Source organism: Anolis carolinensis, chromosome 1 (genome assembly GCF_035594765.1).
Source record: "Anolis carolinensis isolate JA03-04 chromosome 1, rAnoCar3.1.pri, whole genome shotgun sequence".
NCBI lineage: Eukaryota > Metazoa > Chordata > Lepidosauria > Squamata > Dactyloidae > Anolis > Anolis carolinensis.
Window position 1 is genome coordinate 197,957,501 of NC_085841.1, and position 16,915 is coordinate 197,974,415.

The 16,915-nt window shown below is 36.9% G+C and overlaps 1 protein-coding gene across 6 annotated transcripts in view; it reads left to right on the forward strand.

The window, feature by feature from the left end:
* gulp1 (GULP PTB domain containing engulfment adaptor 1) overlaps positions 1 to 16,915 on the forward strand; it is a 225,049-nt gene that overhangs the window by 154,136 nt on the left and 53,998 nt on the right. For all 6 annotated transcript variants that reach the window (XM_062963509.1, XM_062963527.1, XM_062963519.1 and 3 more), the window contains exon 4: positions 2,026 to 2,087. In XM_062963509.1, the coding sequence (XP_062819579.1) occupies positions 2,026 to 2,087 (62 nt within the window). The remainder of the gene's footprint in view (positions 1 to 2,025; positions 2,088 to 16,915) is intronic.

Here is a 16,915-nt window from a genome sequence, read left to right on the forward strand (position 1 = left end):
ATTGGCAACATACAATGTAGTAGCAAAAGAAAGTGTAAGGAGCTAGTCTACCTAATTTTCATATTCTGTAGTCAGGATGGAGCCAGACATTGAGAGGCTGGAGAGATAGAATAAACAGATTTTAAGGCAGAAGGAGGTGGGACATCCCTTCTCTAATAACACCTCATCAATGGAAAGAAACCCCGGGAGCAGCGTGAGCGGCCGCTGTTAGCTCCAGCTCCTGCCAAACTAGCAGTTCAAAAACATGCCAATGTGAGTAGATCAATAGGTACCGCTCTGGCGGGAAGGTAATGGCACTCCACGCAGTCATGCCGGCCACATGACCTTGGAGGTGTCTACGGACAATGCCGGCTCTTTGGCTTAGAAATGGAGATGAGCACCAACCCCCAGAGTCAGACATGACTGGACTGAACATCAGGGGAAATCTTTACTTTTTTTATACAAAATATATAAAAATATATATTTTGTTCTACATAGGAATGTAGAATGAAATCTGTGAAAAAAATCCAAAGCACAATTATTACTTTTATAGGTAGGCATGTTCTCACCAAATACACACAATGAAGTTGACACTTAAGTTACCCTGATTCTGATGCAGATTACTCAAATTAATTGTGCCTCAAATATTACTACTCCCCACATGATAATTCTTCTACTTCATTACTTAACCTTATCAAGCACAAAGTGTTTTCATTAGCCATACCCGGTATTTGTTAGGTTCGATCACAGAAATCTCACATGTCCTATTAATGTGAATTTTTCCTGATATCTTGCTAGCTACATAAAATATTTGCAGTATTTTTTTGGAAATTTTTTTTTGACTAGACAAGGAATTTAAAAAGAACACAAGTGAAATCTTCTGAACAGGAGCACAAACAGTAAAACAAACTTTACAGAGGTCTTACCCTTTCCCTGAGATAGCCAAAAATGTTTCGAATTACATCAAAAGTCAACTCAAAAACAAACCTATTTTGTACATAACCCAGGGGCTGCCTGCATTTGCATATATGCACATAATGTGATATCTTGGAGATTGGATCTAAGTCTGAATGCAACATTCATTTATGTTTCATAAACACATTACACAATTAGCTTTAAGGTAATTTTGTACAATATGTATAATTTATGCATGAAACAAATGTTGTGAACATTGAACCAGCAGAAAGCAAAAGTGCCTCTATCTCAGCCATCCATGTAGACGGTTTTGGATTTTCGAGTACTTTGAATTTTTGGATAAATGATGCTTCATTGCAATAAAGTTGGGTTATCTTAGAATGTTAAATAAGGTTGACTTCAACTGTGGATGAGGAATGGATCTCCAGATGCTGTTGATCTATAAGTTTCATTATTTTTACCATTCACCAGACTGGTTAACACCAATTGGGACTAAAGGCCAACCAAACGTTTCCAGTTGTTCCTTGGGCAATATGTACAGTATGATGTAGTTGATATGTTCAAGGAAGCTCCATCTAAATTCATAACAGTTCTCTCTATTTACTTGTGCCAACACAAGTAGCTGTCTTTTAGATCTATGATTGTTACATACAGTAGAGTCTCACTTATCCAACACTCGCTTATCCAATGTTCTGGATTATCCAACACATTTTTGTAGTCAATGTTTTCAATACATCATGATATTTTGGTGCTAAATTCGTAAATACAGTAATTACTACATAGCATTACTGCATATTGAACTACTTTTTCTGTCAAATTTGTTGTTAAACATGATGTTTTGGTGCTTAATTTGTAAAATCATAACCTAATTTGATGTGTAATAGGCTTTTCCTTAATCCCTCCGTATTATCCAACATATTCGCTTATTCAACGTTCTGCCGGCCTGTTTATGTTGGATAAGTGAGACTCTATTGTATATAGAATTGCCTAAATTTGTTTTCAGCATTTTCTTTCATTAGGGAAAATTATTTACAGCTATTCTATGAACAAGAATGAAACGCCTATCCAGAAACCCCACAAGTAACATGAGAACCAGTAATGCTAAAATTGTGTGTTTTTTTCCTTTTGCAGACAAAACATGGATGCACACTCCTGAAGCTTTATCAAAGCACTATATCCCCTACAATGCAAAGGTGAGGAGAGGTCTCTTTACTTCCATTGTTTTTTCCTACATGAAGAATGGCATTTGTCTAAATCTGTCCTTACTTTCCCTTTCTTTTTGTAAACATTGCTGCCTGCTCCTTGGGTTCAGATTGAAAATTTAGGATGCAGCATGCATGACAAATTGTAATGCTTTGTATTAAGATAAACATTCTGTCCCTTCGGGTTATTTTTTATTTTTGGATCTGATCTTTTTCTTTCTTATATTTGAGCCAGAAAAATCTCGACCCTCTTGCTTTCACATGCCTCCCTGACATCTAATGTTTTGGTAAATACAGAAATGAGATGAAGAAGGTGACTTCAATATCTCATGTGTCTATATACAGTAGAGTCTCACTTATCCAAACTAAACAGGCCGGCAGAAGCTTGGATAAGCGAATATCTTGGATAATAAAGAGGGATTAAGGAAAAGCCTATTAAACATCAAATTAGGTTATGATTTTACAAATTAAGCACCAAAACATCATGTTATACAACAAATTTGACAGAAAAAGTAGTTCAATACACAGTAATGTTATGTTGTAATTACTGTATTTATGAATTTAGCATCAGAATATCACAATATATTGAAAACATTGACTACAAAAATGGCTTGGATAATCCAGAGGCTTGGATAAGCGAGGCTTGGATAAGTGAGACTCTACTGTACTTCAAAAACTCATCAGGTAGAAAATGCAGATAAACATAGTTCATCTAATTGCTTGCGTAATTTAATCTCATTCTTACATTCAGAAGGTTTTTTTCCTCTTCTCCATTAGGATTATAGAAATGTTGAGAAAGTTGATTACAGAGATCAGGTTTGAATAGATAGATGGTGGTATAAGTATTGGGGAGAAAGCAGAAGCAATTAGATGCATTATCATTCCCAAATGCCCAGGTTCCAATCCATCTGTATTGGTTTGTCCTCTTCCTTGAATCCATTTCAGATCAGGTATAGATCCATCTGTGGAAAAGAACACTCCCTGAATGTTTTTTCCTTGCCCACATTTAATAAGATGAGGTAGGCTAACAAGGAAGTTTCCTGTGCTGCAGTGCTATCACAGGTCTTATGATTCTGATGCTGCTTCAGGGATGTACAACAACACAACTATAAAATGTATATTCCCCATTATTCCCAAAGCAACTAAACCTTAGCTATTTATTAAGCAAGCAATTTCTAGATTGTGAAGCTTGGGGCATATTATAACAATGCACCCTTCCTGACAGCTGGAAGTGTGGAAAAAGAAGAAGGAAAAATATCAGATAAGTCATATCAGGAGTGGGTTGCTGTGAGTTTTCCAGGCTGTATGGCCATGTTCCAGAAACATTATCTCCTGACTTTTCACCCACATCTATGACAGTCATCCTTAGAGGTTGTGAATGATAAAGATGTAGATGTTTGCTTTAGTCTTTCTCTTACACAGAAAAGAAAAAAAATTAGAATGATGTTTGAGAGTTTTTAATTCGGTTGTCTCCAATTCTGTTTTAACTGCCCTATTTACTCAAATCTAGTGCTCACCTTTTTTTGGGCTAAATGACCTTGCCAAAATTAGGGTGCACACTAGATTTGTGTATAGCAATAATCTTCGTGCTGAGCCAAAGCAAAAGGGAGGCGGCTTCAGTAGCGTCTGTAGCTCCTCTTTGGGGATGCCATTTCTCATTTAATGGCCATGACCCAGTAATATGTAATCATGGGATTTGTAGTTTGGTGAGTCATCAGCATTGTTTGGCAGAGAAAACTCAAGAACCTGTAAAGGATTCCATAGCACTGAACCAAGGCAATGAAAGTAGATTCATTCTACAACATAGATGACCCCAAGGTGTTTTTTTTCCCCATTGCTGGAAGCTTTGATGTTCTAAATATTAAAGAGTATACCTTTTGCTGCTGAGTGTTGTTTAATACGGGTATTTTATTATAAGCAATTGCTATCTTTTGTTTAACTTTCAGAAATTGGAAAGCACTTTTAATGGCATATTGTGGTGCTCTATTTCTCCTCCTATTTTTGATATACCATATTTGTTACTCAGTTCACTGGTTTTTGGGATCAGTATTATACATCAATAGACCCTTTCTAGCTTTGAATCACTATGTCTTCAGCCATGTCCATAGTTCTGCTCTCTTTTGTCTAGCAAACTCCTCATCTTTCGTGGGAAAGTGCAACATGGTATTTCCATGTCAAGTGTACTTGCAGTTATTGGATACAGCTGCTCCAAATAGAACAGAATTTTGGCAGGAGTGGGAGGGAGAAAAACTTTTCAAAACTTTCAGACAACATACTTGGGGCGACATTTATAGGGTCACCAACTTTATGGGATTTCGCCAACTTCCTCCTACTAGTATTTGCTAGCATACAGAACTTTGCAACCTTCAACATAGATTCTTCAAAGGAATCTGAAAGAAGGAAAATATAAAAACTATTAGATCTTCTTGGGAATGCTTCCAAGATTAGATCTATACATTCAGAATGAACACCCTTATAATGCAGACAGTATTGCAGGACATGATCAAATGTTTCAACCATGTCCACCCAGCACGAATAACAATACTGAGCATAAGATATTTATAAATATCTCTCAGTCAGTAGATCTGATGACAAAACTCTGAAATGAGCTAGAGTCAAAGGTCTGTGATATTTAGGAATTTCCAGTATATAAAGATAATTAGATAGAACAAAGTCTGTCATATGACTATCTGCTACAGAGTTCTTGCTCTGCCGTCCTGCAAAAGGCTGTGCCCCAGCTCTGTTGCCTTCTTGTTTGTTTGGCTTTAGGAAATCCCAAGTACAACATACCAAAAGCAAGAAGCTATACTATTGTAATTTCAGTTCAACAGCCTTCAACCTGGCAGAGAAGAGGTTGTGAATTAGAATCAGAAAGAGTAAGATTCACTTTAAGCCAGTGGGTAATTATGTAGAACCAAGGACATGCCTCAAGGGGGACCATTCCAGATTCTCCTCTAAGCAAGTCATTATGAAGGCAGTGGGACACTACCGTGTTTCCCCGAAAATAAGACAGTGTCTTATATTAATTTTTGCTCCCAAAGATGCTCTAGGTCTTATTTTCAGGGGATGTCTTATTTTTCCATGAAGAAGAATTCACATTTATTGTTGAACAAAAAAATGAAAATTTATTATATACTGTACAGTAGTTGTCATCATAAACCAGCATAACCAGACAAACTGTGAATCCTATCAAGAATTTCTTGTTACTAACATATTTCCATGTACAACACTTTATGGTACGTACTACGTACATTTACCGATCCTGCATGCTCTGGTGTTCTGTTTGGCGGGCATGCTTCCAAACAAAAACTTTGCTAGGTCTTACTTTCAGGGGAGGCCTTATATTTAGCAATTTAGCAAAACCTCTACTAGGTCTTATTTTCTGGGGGGATGTCTTATTTTAGGGGAAACAGGGTAACAATAGCACAGCGGAACTAGATACGCACTGCTGAGAACCATACTAAAGGTGAGCTATTACTTTGTACTGGAACTCTTTTACCGCAAAAGGTATGTGTCACCCTCTTCTGCAAAAGAAGAATTGGAGACATTAACAGTCCTTTGAGGCCTCTTCCACACAGCTGAATAAAATCCCACATTTTCTGCTTTGAATTGGAATATATGGCAGTGCGGACTCAGATAGCCCAGTTCAAAGCAGATATTGTTGGATTTTTTGCCTTGATATTCCGGGTTATATGGCTGTGTGGAAGAGCCCTGAGCATTCAACCCAACATTTATGCTAGCTCTCACAATGCTTCTTAAACTGTGGTTCCTGATCCCAAATGGGATCCCTTTACCTAAAAGTTGGGGTCCCGAAAAATGTTGCCACAGTAAAAGTTTCTAAGTGTCACCTAGTGGTGTATTAGACATTTATATGAATCTGTTGTGCAGTCTTTACTGTGAACTCTAAAGAAGATGCTTCACAAAAAGAAAAATCAGCCTGGTTAGCAAGCCTTGCAAATGCTTATTTGTTATCAGTAAATGTTTGATATTTATACCTATTTTATATATTTATATACACAGGGTCATGTAAAAAATTATTGGATCAAAGCGGGTCTTGAGTGGAAACATTTAAGAAACACTTTAATCATTAATTAGTTCTCCTAATTAACACCTCCCTCAATATTCTGTATTATGTGTATTTATTATGTGTGATATAGCAAGCAGTTCTCGAACGCTATGTTTGCTACAGACATCATAATCTGAAAAATTAGTGATTTATAGATAACTCATTTGATGGTTTGTTATACAAGTGGAAGAAAGATGTTAAGTTGTCCCTTTTAATCTACATTTTCAAATTTTGTGATGTTTCAGAGATACTAACTTTGCCTTCTGCTGAAAATCTTGTGCCTAATCACACATTCTTGTGTACAATAAATATATAAAAATACTAGCTGTGCCCGGCCACGCGTTGCTGTGGCGAAGTCTGGTGTTCTGGGAAATAAAGTATTGAGGAATTGGTGGTAGTTAAGGTCAAGGGTCAAGGTTTTCCCCAGACATTAAGTCCAGTCGTGTCTGACTCTGGGGGTTGGTGCTCATCTCCATTTCTAAGCCGAAGAGCCGGCGTTGTCCGTAGACCCCTCCAAGGTCATGTGGGATGACTACATGGAGCGGCGTTACCTTCCCGCCGGAGCAGTACCTATTGATGCACTCACATTTGCATGTTTTCGAACTTCTGGGTTGGCAGAAGCTGGGGCTAACAGTGGGGGCTCTCTCCGCTCCCCCAATTCAAACCTGTGGCCTTTCGGTCCAGAAGTTCAGCAGCTCAGCGCTTTAACACGCTGCGCCATCAGGGGATATTATTTCCTAAAGGTTGTGAATATACAATATTTCTGATTGATTTTTTTTGTCTGTTGGAGGCAAGTATGAATGCTGCAATTAGGAAAAATGATTAGGATGTAATGGCCTTGCAGCTTTAAAGCCTGGCTGTTTCCTCCCTGAGTGAATTTTTTGTTGGGAGGTGTTAGCTGGCCCTGATTGTTTCCTGTCTGGAATTCCCTTGTTTTCAGAGTGGTGTTGTTTGCGATATTTTATGTGCTTCTACTGTCTGTGGCCCTGAGAAAACAGAGGATTTTCCAGACTTTGATGATGGGAATACTTTGTTGGGAGGTGTTAGCTGGCCCTGATTGTTTCCTGTGTGGAATTCCCCTGTTTATTTACTGTCCTGGTTTTAGAGATTATATTGTTCTGCATTATTCTATCCCAGTAATTATTTCATATTAAAGAAGAATCTCACTTATCCAAGATTCGCTTATACAATGTTCTGGATTATCCAACGCAGTCTGCCTTTTCATAATCAATGTTTTTGTAGTCAGTGTTTTAAATTCATTGTGATATTTTAGTGGTAAATTTGTAAATACAGTACAGTAGAGTCTCACTTATCCAACATAAACGGACCGGCAGAATGTTGGATAAGCAAATATGTTGGATAATAAGGAGGGATTAAGGATAACCCTATTAAACATCAAATTAAGTTATGATTTCACAAATTAAGGACCAAAACATCATGTTATACAACAAATTTGGAAGAAAAAGTAGTTCAATACACAGTATTTCTATGTAGAAATTACTGTATTTATGAATTTAGCACCAAAATATCACGATATATTGAAAGCATTGACTACAAAAATGCGTTGGATAATCCAGAACGTTGGATAAGCGAGACTCTACTGTAAATATTACATAGCATTACTGCGCATGGAACTACTTTTTCTTTCAAATTTGTTGTATAATATGATGTTTTGGTGCTTAATTTGTATAATGATTACCTAATTTGATGTTTAATTGGCTTTTCCTGAATCCCTTCTTATTATTCAACATATTCACTTATCCTGCCGGCCTGTTTACGTTGGATAAGTGAGACTCTACTGTATATTGATAATCTTATATTATCTGCTTAGAACTGGATTATATGAGGCCCCTTCTACACAGCTGTATAAAATGCACACTGAAGTGGATTATATGGTAGTGCGGAGTCAAGATAATCCAGTGCAAAGCAGATAATATAAGATTATAAATGGCTGTGTGGAAGGGCCTTGACTCTACACTGCCATATAATCCAGTTCAAATCAGATAATCTGTGGAAGAAGCCTAAGTGAGGCCTAAATCTGCCTGTCCCCTAACTGAAACCTGGCTGTCCCTTGGTTGCTAGGCAACCAAGTGGGCCGAGATTAGCCCTCTAAACTGGCAGCAATTGGATAAAAAAAATTATTGCTCTCCCTCTAATTAGGACTTTATTTTTCTTTTCTTTTTGTTGTATCAACCTTGAGGCGTGGATGATGGGTTGTGTTGTCAAATTTTGAGGTTGGGGGGCCTGTACTTTTGTTGTTTTGTGAATTGCCGTGATGCCATCACTCTTTTATATATATAGATTTTAAACAATTTTTTGCAAGATCTTTTATATTTGATTAGTCAAATTGTGTATACAAGACAGAAGAACAGGTCTGAAACATCTAAGGGCGTTTATGCATTTGCTCAAATAGTACTCATGCTTGACCTTGTATCCTGAATCCAGTGTTACTGGATTGTGAAACAGAAGCACTTGTAATAGTTCAGTTGGGGAAAAATACTAAACAAAAACTGCTATTTTAGTTACTATGATTTATAAGCCAATGCCAGGTTTGAAATTGAATTTAGTTACAATAAATATACTTTTATGACATTTTAGAGCAGCACTGTTGAAATAAAATATAAAAATCAGGATTTTATTGTAAAGAAGCTTCCTGAAACTGTGTTTCTACTTATTTGACATTTTAAAAAGATTTATAGTGGCTAAAACTCATCCACCATCACCAAAAAGAGGTGATTTACAATAAAATAGTTAGGCTTGCTCTACTGGATTATATTGGCTGTAAACTGTAACATGGTAATGAACCCAGTGACAAGGACATATTTTTACTATGTTATATTTGAAGTATTATGCATAATCCAGCTAAACTAAGTGCTATTAGGCATCGCTTTAACAATCACATTAAAATCAATAACATGGCAATTTTCTTTTGTTGAAGCTATTATACAGCATTACATCATTCCATTTAATAACACATTTCTTTGAAAATATAATAATCAGAAGCTTATGCAAACACTTCGTAGATAAATAATGTAATAAAATAACATCCTAGTCAAGAAACACCATGCAAGGATAATCTGCAGGCCTATGCTGCTATATGGTCCCCAAGATAGTTGACTGGAAGAAGAGTTTGCAGATTATACACACAGTAACTTTGCTCTAATACCAATTTTGCCTTCCCCAAAAAGGGAGTATGCCTGCTATGTGAAAGCAACTATTATGCAATGAAATAAAGCAACTTGTGAAAAGTCTGGGTTTGCAAGCCTATCTATTGCACTATATTAGTGCTGAATTAGGATTGCAAGCTTTTTTAAAGAGGTTCCTCATCATTACTACTACATTGCAGGCACACAGAACAAGGTAATATCTGCTCTTGTAGGTTGCTGGTAAAAATTAAGAGTTAATTTCATAGCAAGTTTTTTTTTTTTGAAGACTTTACCAAAATGCATACACTACATATTAGCCCCTAGTGGAGCAGTGGATTAAACAGCTGAGCCACTGAATTTCCTGACCAAAAGAAGTTCAAATCAGGGGAGCAGGGGGAGCTCCTACTGTTAGCCCAAGCTTCTGCCAACCTAGCAGTTCAAGTAGACCAATAGGTACCACTTCGGCAGGAAGGTAATGGCACTCCATGCAATCATGCTGGCCACATGACCTTGGAGGTGTCTACAGACAATGCTGGCTCTTTGGCTTAGAAATGGAGATGAGCACCAACCCCCAGAATCAAATATGACTAGACTTAATATCAGGGGAAAACCTTTACCTTTTTGCAAATAGGAACAAAAAGAGTTTGTTGTTTTTTGAAAAAGAAATTCAAAGGAAATGAAGATTTGTTAAGGAGTATATATTCTGAAATAATTCATTAAATTAGAAAACCAGGAAAATTGTCTGTAAGTGAATTTCCCATGAGCAGGTGTGTGTGTTTTTATTGATAATTTTGGAGAAAATTCACAAGTATTTACTGGAAAATAAAATGTAAATACTAGAAAATATGGTAACTTTTACCCTGCAGTAAAAGCATTTTTTTTTGTTTTATTGGTTTTTTTAAAATTTATCAACATATTTCAAACCACTCCATACACCAAAAAGATCTCAGGGTGGCTTGCACACAAAATGAAAAGTAAACAAGTTAAAAACAATAAAAGCAATTTAAGTATGCTAAAACATATTAGACATAAAAAGTTATAGCATATTTAAAAGATCAAAAAAAAATATAAAACTGTATTAGTATCAATCAGTGATTTCCAAAGTCCTTATGAACAGTGAGGTTTTCACTTGGCACATAAATGGGATCAGTTTTGGTGCCAAATGGGCCTCCAAGGAGAGGACTTTCCATAATTGAGGTACCACAGCTGAGAAGCCCTTCTGCTGTTCTGGAACAGTATATTCACTTCACTGGTGGGACAAAGAAGTAGAGCTCCCAGATCACAATCCCTGGTAATGTACATATAGGGAGAGGTTCCCCCTCATATACTGAGATTTGAAGCTGTTTTAATTGTCACCATAAGCATCTTGAATTCAGCCTCAAAATGTGATTCTTTTTAGACTGGTGTTATACATTGTTTATATAGAATTCCAGTGAGTTAGGTTGCTGCGTTTTGTAGTAACTGCAGTTTCCAAGTATTCTTCAAGGGCAGTTCCCTATAAAGCATATTACAGTAGTCTGATTCGGAGCTGCCAGTACATTAAATCTTGAAACTTGTACCAAGCACACATGGGCCTTCAGTGATAGGGGTGGATCTACAAATATTTCCAAACTATACACCTATTTCTTCAGGAAGACTGCAAGCACACCTAGTACAGGTTGTTTTCCAATCCTTGGGCCTGAGAACCAACCAATCCACAAAGCCTCTTATTGGGCTCCAGCTTCAGTTTATCATCCCTCATTCATCCCAATTACAGCACCTAAGCACTAGTTATATGTCTTATTCGTTTTTGTTAATGTGTTATAATGTCCTAATTGCTGTATGGTTTTAACTTGTATGTTTCTGTTATATTGGAAACCACCCTGAGTCCCTTGAGGAGATAGGGCGATATTTAAATAAAGTTGTGCTATTATTATTATTCAGCATTTGAATAGCCCCAGATGATTTCAGTGACAGGGAGAAATATTTATTATTTATTTATTTACAGCATTTATATTCCGCCCTTCTCACCCCGAAGGGGACTCAGGGCGGATCACATTACACATATAGGCAAACATTCAATGCCTTTTAACATAGAATAAAGACAGACAAACATAGGCTCCGAGCGGGCCTCAAACTCATGACCTCCTGGTCAGAGTGATTCATTGCAGTGATTCATTACAGCTGCTCTCCAGCCTGCGCCACAGCCCGAGCCCAGTGTCAGTGTCATGTTGGGTAGATAAAAAAGAATCTAGTTTTAGGGTGATTTGAATAACTCATCATCATCAGATCTTTTTGGCATGAAATTTGGTTTGGTCCTCTCTGCTTTATGGGATTTTCTGGCTGACGGGTGAAAAATCTTATCGAGATCTTGATCTAACTGTGAATAATGAATTGAAAAGGGCTTCCAATGCAGTCATTCCTAAATGCTCAATCCAGTGTTGTTGAAGCCCTTAATTTATTTTGGTTTATAGAAGATAAGAATGAAACTGTCAAGAGCTAGAGTGCATCTAGTATAAGTCTTGGAATGGATGTTATGGAAATCAGCAAAGACTCTTTATTATGCAGTGAGGCAGGCAAAATAAAAAAAGCATATCGCACAATTAGGATTGTATTCTCAACTTCTCACCCAGCAGGATTATTTTAAGTGGTGAGCAATCTTTTGAATATAGCTTCAATGAGATCACCTCACTTTCCGTCCCTGTGACAATTGGGTTTTGAAAAACTTGGCTCGTAGAAACAAGGATTGGAGATAAAGCTTCAGTGAAGTTGCCCTTTTCACCATGATAACTCTTATAGGAGTGAATTTCCATTATGAAGGGTAGATTTATCTCACTTCCTGTTGTCTCACCCCAATCTTAACTATGAGTCATTTGTAATTCAGATGTTTGTAACTCAGGGACTTCCTGTAAATTAGGTCGTAACATACCTTTGGCTATCTAATAAATCCATTTTTGAGAACGCCAACTCCTAGAGTATATCACACATGGTGCCCCTCCTCTCTTTAGGCATAAATCGGAGAGGAAACAGAGACAGACTGCATGCAGGAGGGTACATGGTAACATAATGATGACATCTGATTAATCTACATCCTTAATTGCAAGTATTTTAAAATGTAGTGTTGTAGCACTTATCAACTGCTATCAAGTTAGAGAAGCAGGAGAAAAGTTGGTTTTACAACTAAGTATCAAAATAATGTTGAAGGAAAAGATTTTCATCTCTAGAGTTTATAGGAAAATCAATAAACTAAAAGTGTGCGATAACACAGCTGTTCTGAATAATAGTGCAATAGATAGATTACTAAGCAATTTCCCAGTAATGGTAATTGAGCTTGGAGTGGGAACAATAAGGTGACCTCTGGCAGAGTGAAGATGAGCATCCAGAATCAAATCACATCTAAGCAATTTGAAAATGCAATTTGATGCAAAGACATAAAGGTGCTGTGTGACTAAATTGTGATAAGAAGTGTTTTTATGTATGAGGAAAGTGTGTACTCTTCATCTCAGGGCAATGAACTAGGTTTGCTGCATATAGAAAGAAATGTGAAGTGCTGGAATCAATACATACAAGTTAGGGACTCAACAGTGAGTGAGCAGCCCAGTAAGGAACTGAAGTACGTTAATATAGTTGATATTCCAAGATGAACAAACACGAGCCTTTCAAGATGAGCAGAAAAAGTATCCTGCAGTCCCATTGTCACTGGCTCATTCATAGAATACCTATGATCTCACGAATGGCAAAAAAGAATAAAGGCGTATCAATACTGTAGAATCAATGCAGTTTTACATCCCTTTAACTGATATAGGTCAATGCTATCAAATGATGGGAGTTTTTCAAGATCTTTAGCTTTCTCTATGTAGAAATGGGAAAGCCTTGAAAAAATTGGGAAAATTGGGGTAAAAGAAGTCCCCCCCCCATTTTTCCAGGTTTTTTTTTCTAGTCTCCCCCCCCCCCTCCAATGTTTCTGTTTTTTTCCCAGGCCTTCCCATCTCTATCTCTACCAAAGAGTGCTGATTCCAAACTATAAATACCAGAATTCTATAACATTGAGCCATGGCAGTTAAAGTGATTTTTTTTCATGTCAGGAGCAACTTGAGAAGCTGTAAGTTGTTTCTAGTGTGAGAGAATTGGCTGTCTGCAAGGATGTTGCCCAGGAGATGCCCGGGTGTTTTGACGTTTTTACCATCCTTGGGGAAGGCTTCTATCATTTCCCTGCATGGAGCTGGAGCTGATAGAGGGAGCTCATCATCATTAAGGTGATGTTAATTCTACAGTGTAGGTGTCCCCTTGCCATTAGCACAAAGGAGACTTCCTTCACATTGTCATAATGTATCCCAAAATTTCCAGAAGAGAACATTTTAAGATCCTTTTATTTTCCCTGCCAAAAAATCAGAAGCAGAATTTTGGGACAGAACTGCTGTTTTCTACACACATTTTTTCTCATTTAAGATTCAGCACCCCATGAACCTGAGAATTGGTTTCATGGTTTAAGTGTTTGAAAACTGTCATTTTGGATACAATTCTGTTTTCCATCCAAACTTTAGCAAATGAGTCCTAAAGTAGGCTTCAAAAACCGTGCTTAATGAAGACTTTCTTGTAGCAGGAAGAAAATTGCAAAAAATATTTCTTGCTTTCTTTGAGAAGAAAATTGTATTTATTTTATTTATTTACAGCATTTATATTCCGCCTTTCTCACCCCAAAGGGGACTCAGGGCGGATCACAATGTACATATATGGCAAACATTCAGTGCCATTAGAAAAACAACACAGAGACAGATAGACAGACACAGAGACTATTTAACTTCCCAGCTTCTGGCTTTGTGAGGGTATGCTCGACTCCGGCCACAGGGGGAGCTGCTGTTTCATCATCCACTGTGACGACAAGACCTTTTTGATGGAGTACTTCCTCATCCGGTGTTGTAAATCAGTTAAATTAGCCTCCCTGCATAAGTGGTTCCTAAATTTTCCTACTTGACAGATGCAACTGTCTTTCAGATTGCTTAGGTCAACAACGAGCAGGGCTATTTTTTAATTTAATTGTTGGGTGCTCACTCTAACACAGGCTGGCCTCGATCTCATGACCTCTTGGTCATAGTGATTTATTGCAGCTGGCTACTAACCATTAATGAAAGAATGCATCCATAAATTTTACCACTTTCCAACATGTTCTCATCTATATATATAAAAGAGTGATGGCATCACGGCAATTCACAAAACAACAAAAGTACAGGCCCCCCAACCTCAAAATTTGACAACACAACCCATCATCCATGCCTCAAGGTTGATACAACAAAAAGAAAAGAAAAATAAAGTCCTAATTAGAGGGAGAGCAATAATTGTTTTTTATCCAATTGCTGCCAGTTTAGAGAGCTAATCTCTGCCCACTTGGTTGCCTAGCAACCAGCCTGTCAGCAAAGGGACAGCCAGGGTTCAGTTAGGAGACAGGCAGATTTAGGCCTAATTTAGGCTTCTTTCACAGATTATCTAATTTGCACTGGATTATATGGCAGTGTAGACTCAAGGCCCTTCTACACAGCTATATAACCCATTTAGAATCTTATATTATCTGCTTTGCACTGGATTATCCTGACTCCACACTACCATATAATCCACGTCAGTGTGCATTTTATACAGCTGTGAAGAAGGAGCCTCATATAATCCACTTTTAAACAGATAATATAAGATTATCAATATACAGTAGACTCTCACTTATCCAACATAAACAGGCCGGCAGGATAAGTGAATATGTTGGATAAAAAGAAGGGATTCAGGAAAAGCCGATTAAACAAATTAAGCACCAAAACATCATATTATACAACAAATTTGACAGAAAAAGTAGTTCCATGCGCAGTAATGCTATGTAGTAATTACAGTAGAGTCTCACTTATCCAACACTCGCTTATCCAACGATCTGGATTATCCAACGCATTTTTGTAGTCAATGCTTTCATTGATATTTTGGTGCTAAATTCATAAATACAGTAATTACTACATAGCATTACTGTGTATTGAACTACTTTTTCTGCCAAATTTGTTGTCTAACATGATGTTTTGTGCTTAATTTGTAAAATCATAACTTAATTTGATGTTTAATAGGGTTATCCTTAATCCCTCCTTATTATCCAACATATTCGCTTATCCAACATTCTGCCGGCCCGTTTATGTTGGATAAGTGAGACTCTACTGTACTGTATTTACAAATTTACCACTAAAATATCACAATGAATTTAAAACACTGACTACAAAAACATTGATTATGAAAAGGCAGACTGCGTTGGATAATCCAGAACATTGTATAAGCGAATCTTGGATAAGTGAGATTCTACTTTAATATGAAATAATTACTGGGATAGAATAATGCAGAACAATATAATCTCTTAAACCAGGACAGTAAATAAACAGGGGAATTCCACACAGGAAACAATCAGGGCTAGCTAACACCTCCCAACAAAGTATTCCCATCATCAAAGTCTGGCAAATCCTCTGTTTTCTCAGGGCCACAGACAGTAGAAGCACATAAAATATCGCAAACAACACCACTCTGAAAACAAGGGAAATCCAGACAGGAAACAATCAGGGCAAGCTAACACCTCCCAACAAAAAATTCACTCAGGGAGGAAACAGCCAGGCTTTAAAGCTGCAAGGCCATTACATCCTAATCATTTTGCCTAATTGCAGCATTCATACTTGCCTCCAATGGGATTTAAGCAGCTATTTCTGAATAGGACTGCTTTATATATGCTCAGGTACTATCTACAGATCAAAAGAGTGACTTGAAAAGCATTTCTAATGGTTTGCTAAAATGCACTGGGTAATAACATTTACTGACTTGCATTCCTATATTTTTGTCTGAAAATAAAACATCTCCTATAAAATTGCAGGAATCTGAGCCAACTATTTTATGAGAAGAGATAGCTGTTGTAGTCATTATTGTTTTTTGCCAGGGCAAAAGTAGACTAAGCCCATGACTGCAATATATTTTTATTTGAAACAGTAGTAAGAAATATGTGTGTGCATGCACATTTTACATTTGATTTCAATTATTTGTGGTAGGATTGATACTTTGTTTCATCCAACCTATTGATTTTCAATTACTGTTAAGGTAGTTGATCAATGGTGAGTTTACTGTGGTATTTTAATATGTATTTTATAGAAATGCATCGTAATATGTATTTTTTATAGAAATACATTTTAATATATGTATTTATAGAATCTTTACAATGATCATATGTTTTAACTATGTTGTAACCTGCCTTGAGCCACGAGGAGAGGCAAGTAAGAAATAAAATTATTATTATTAATTACTACTACTACTACTATAGGCTCTAGTTTAAAACGATATAAAGAATATATTTGTCCATAATGAAACAAAGCCAAGAAATGTTCCCATAAAGTAATGCCACTAATTAGCAGCACTAATTATTATTATGTATGCTGGAACTCAATTGACAGACCCAGTCTTTTAGACTTGGAACATGCCCATCTGTATTTTATAAGTGTTTTTACGAATGTCTGGTGTAATTTAATAACTTTTTAATTGAGTCACAATGTATTGTACAATTTTATATATGTGTTTTATTGTAAGCCGCCCTGAATCCCCTATTGGGTGAGAAGGGCGGGATATAAATA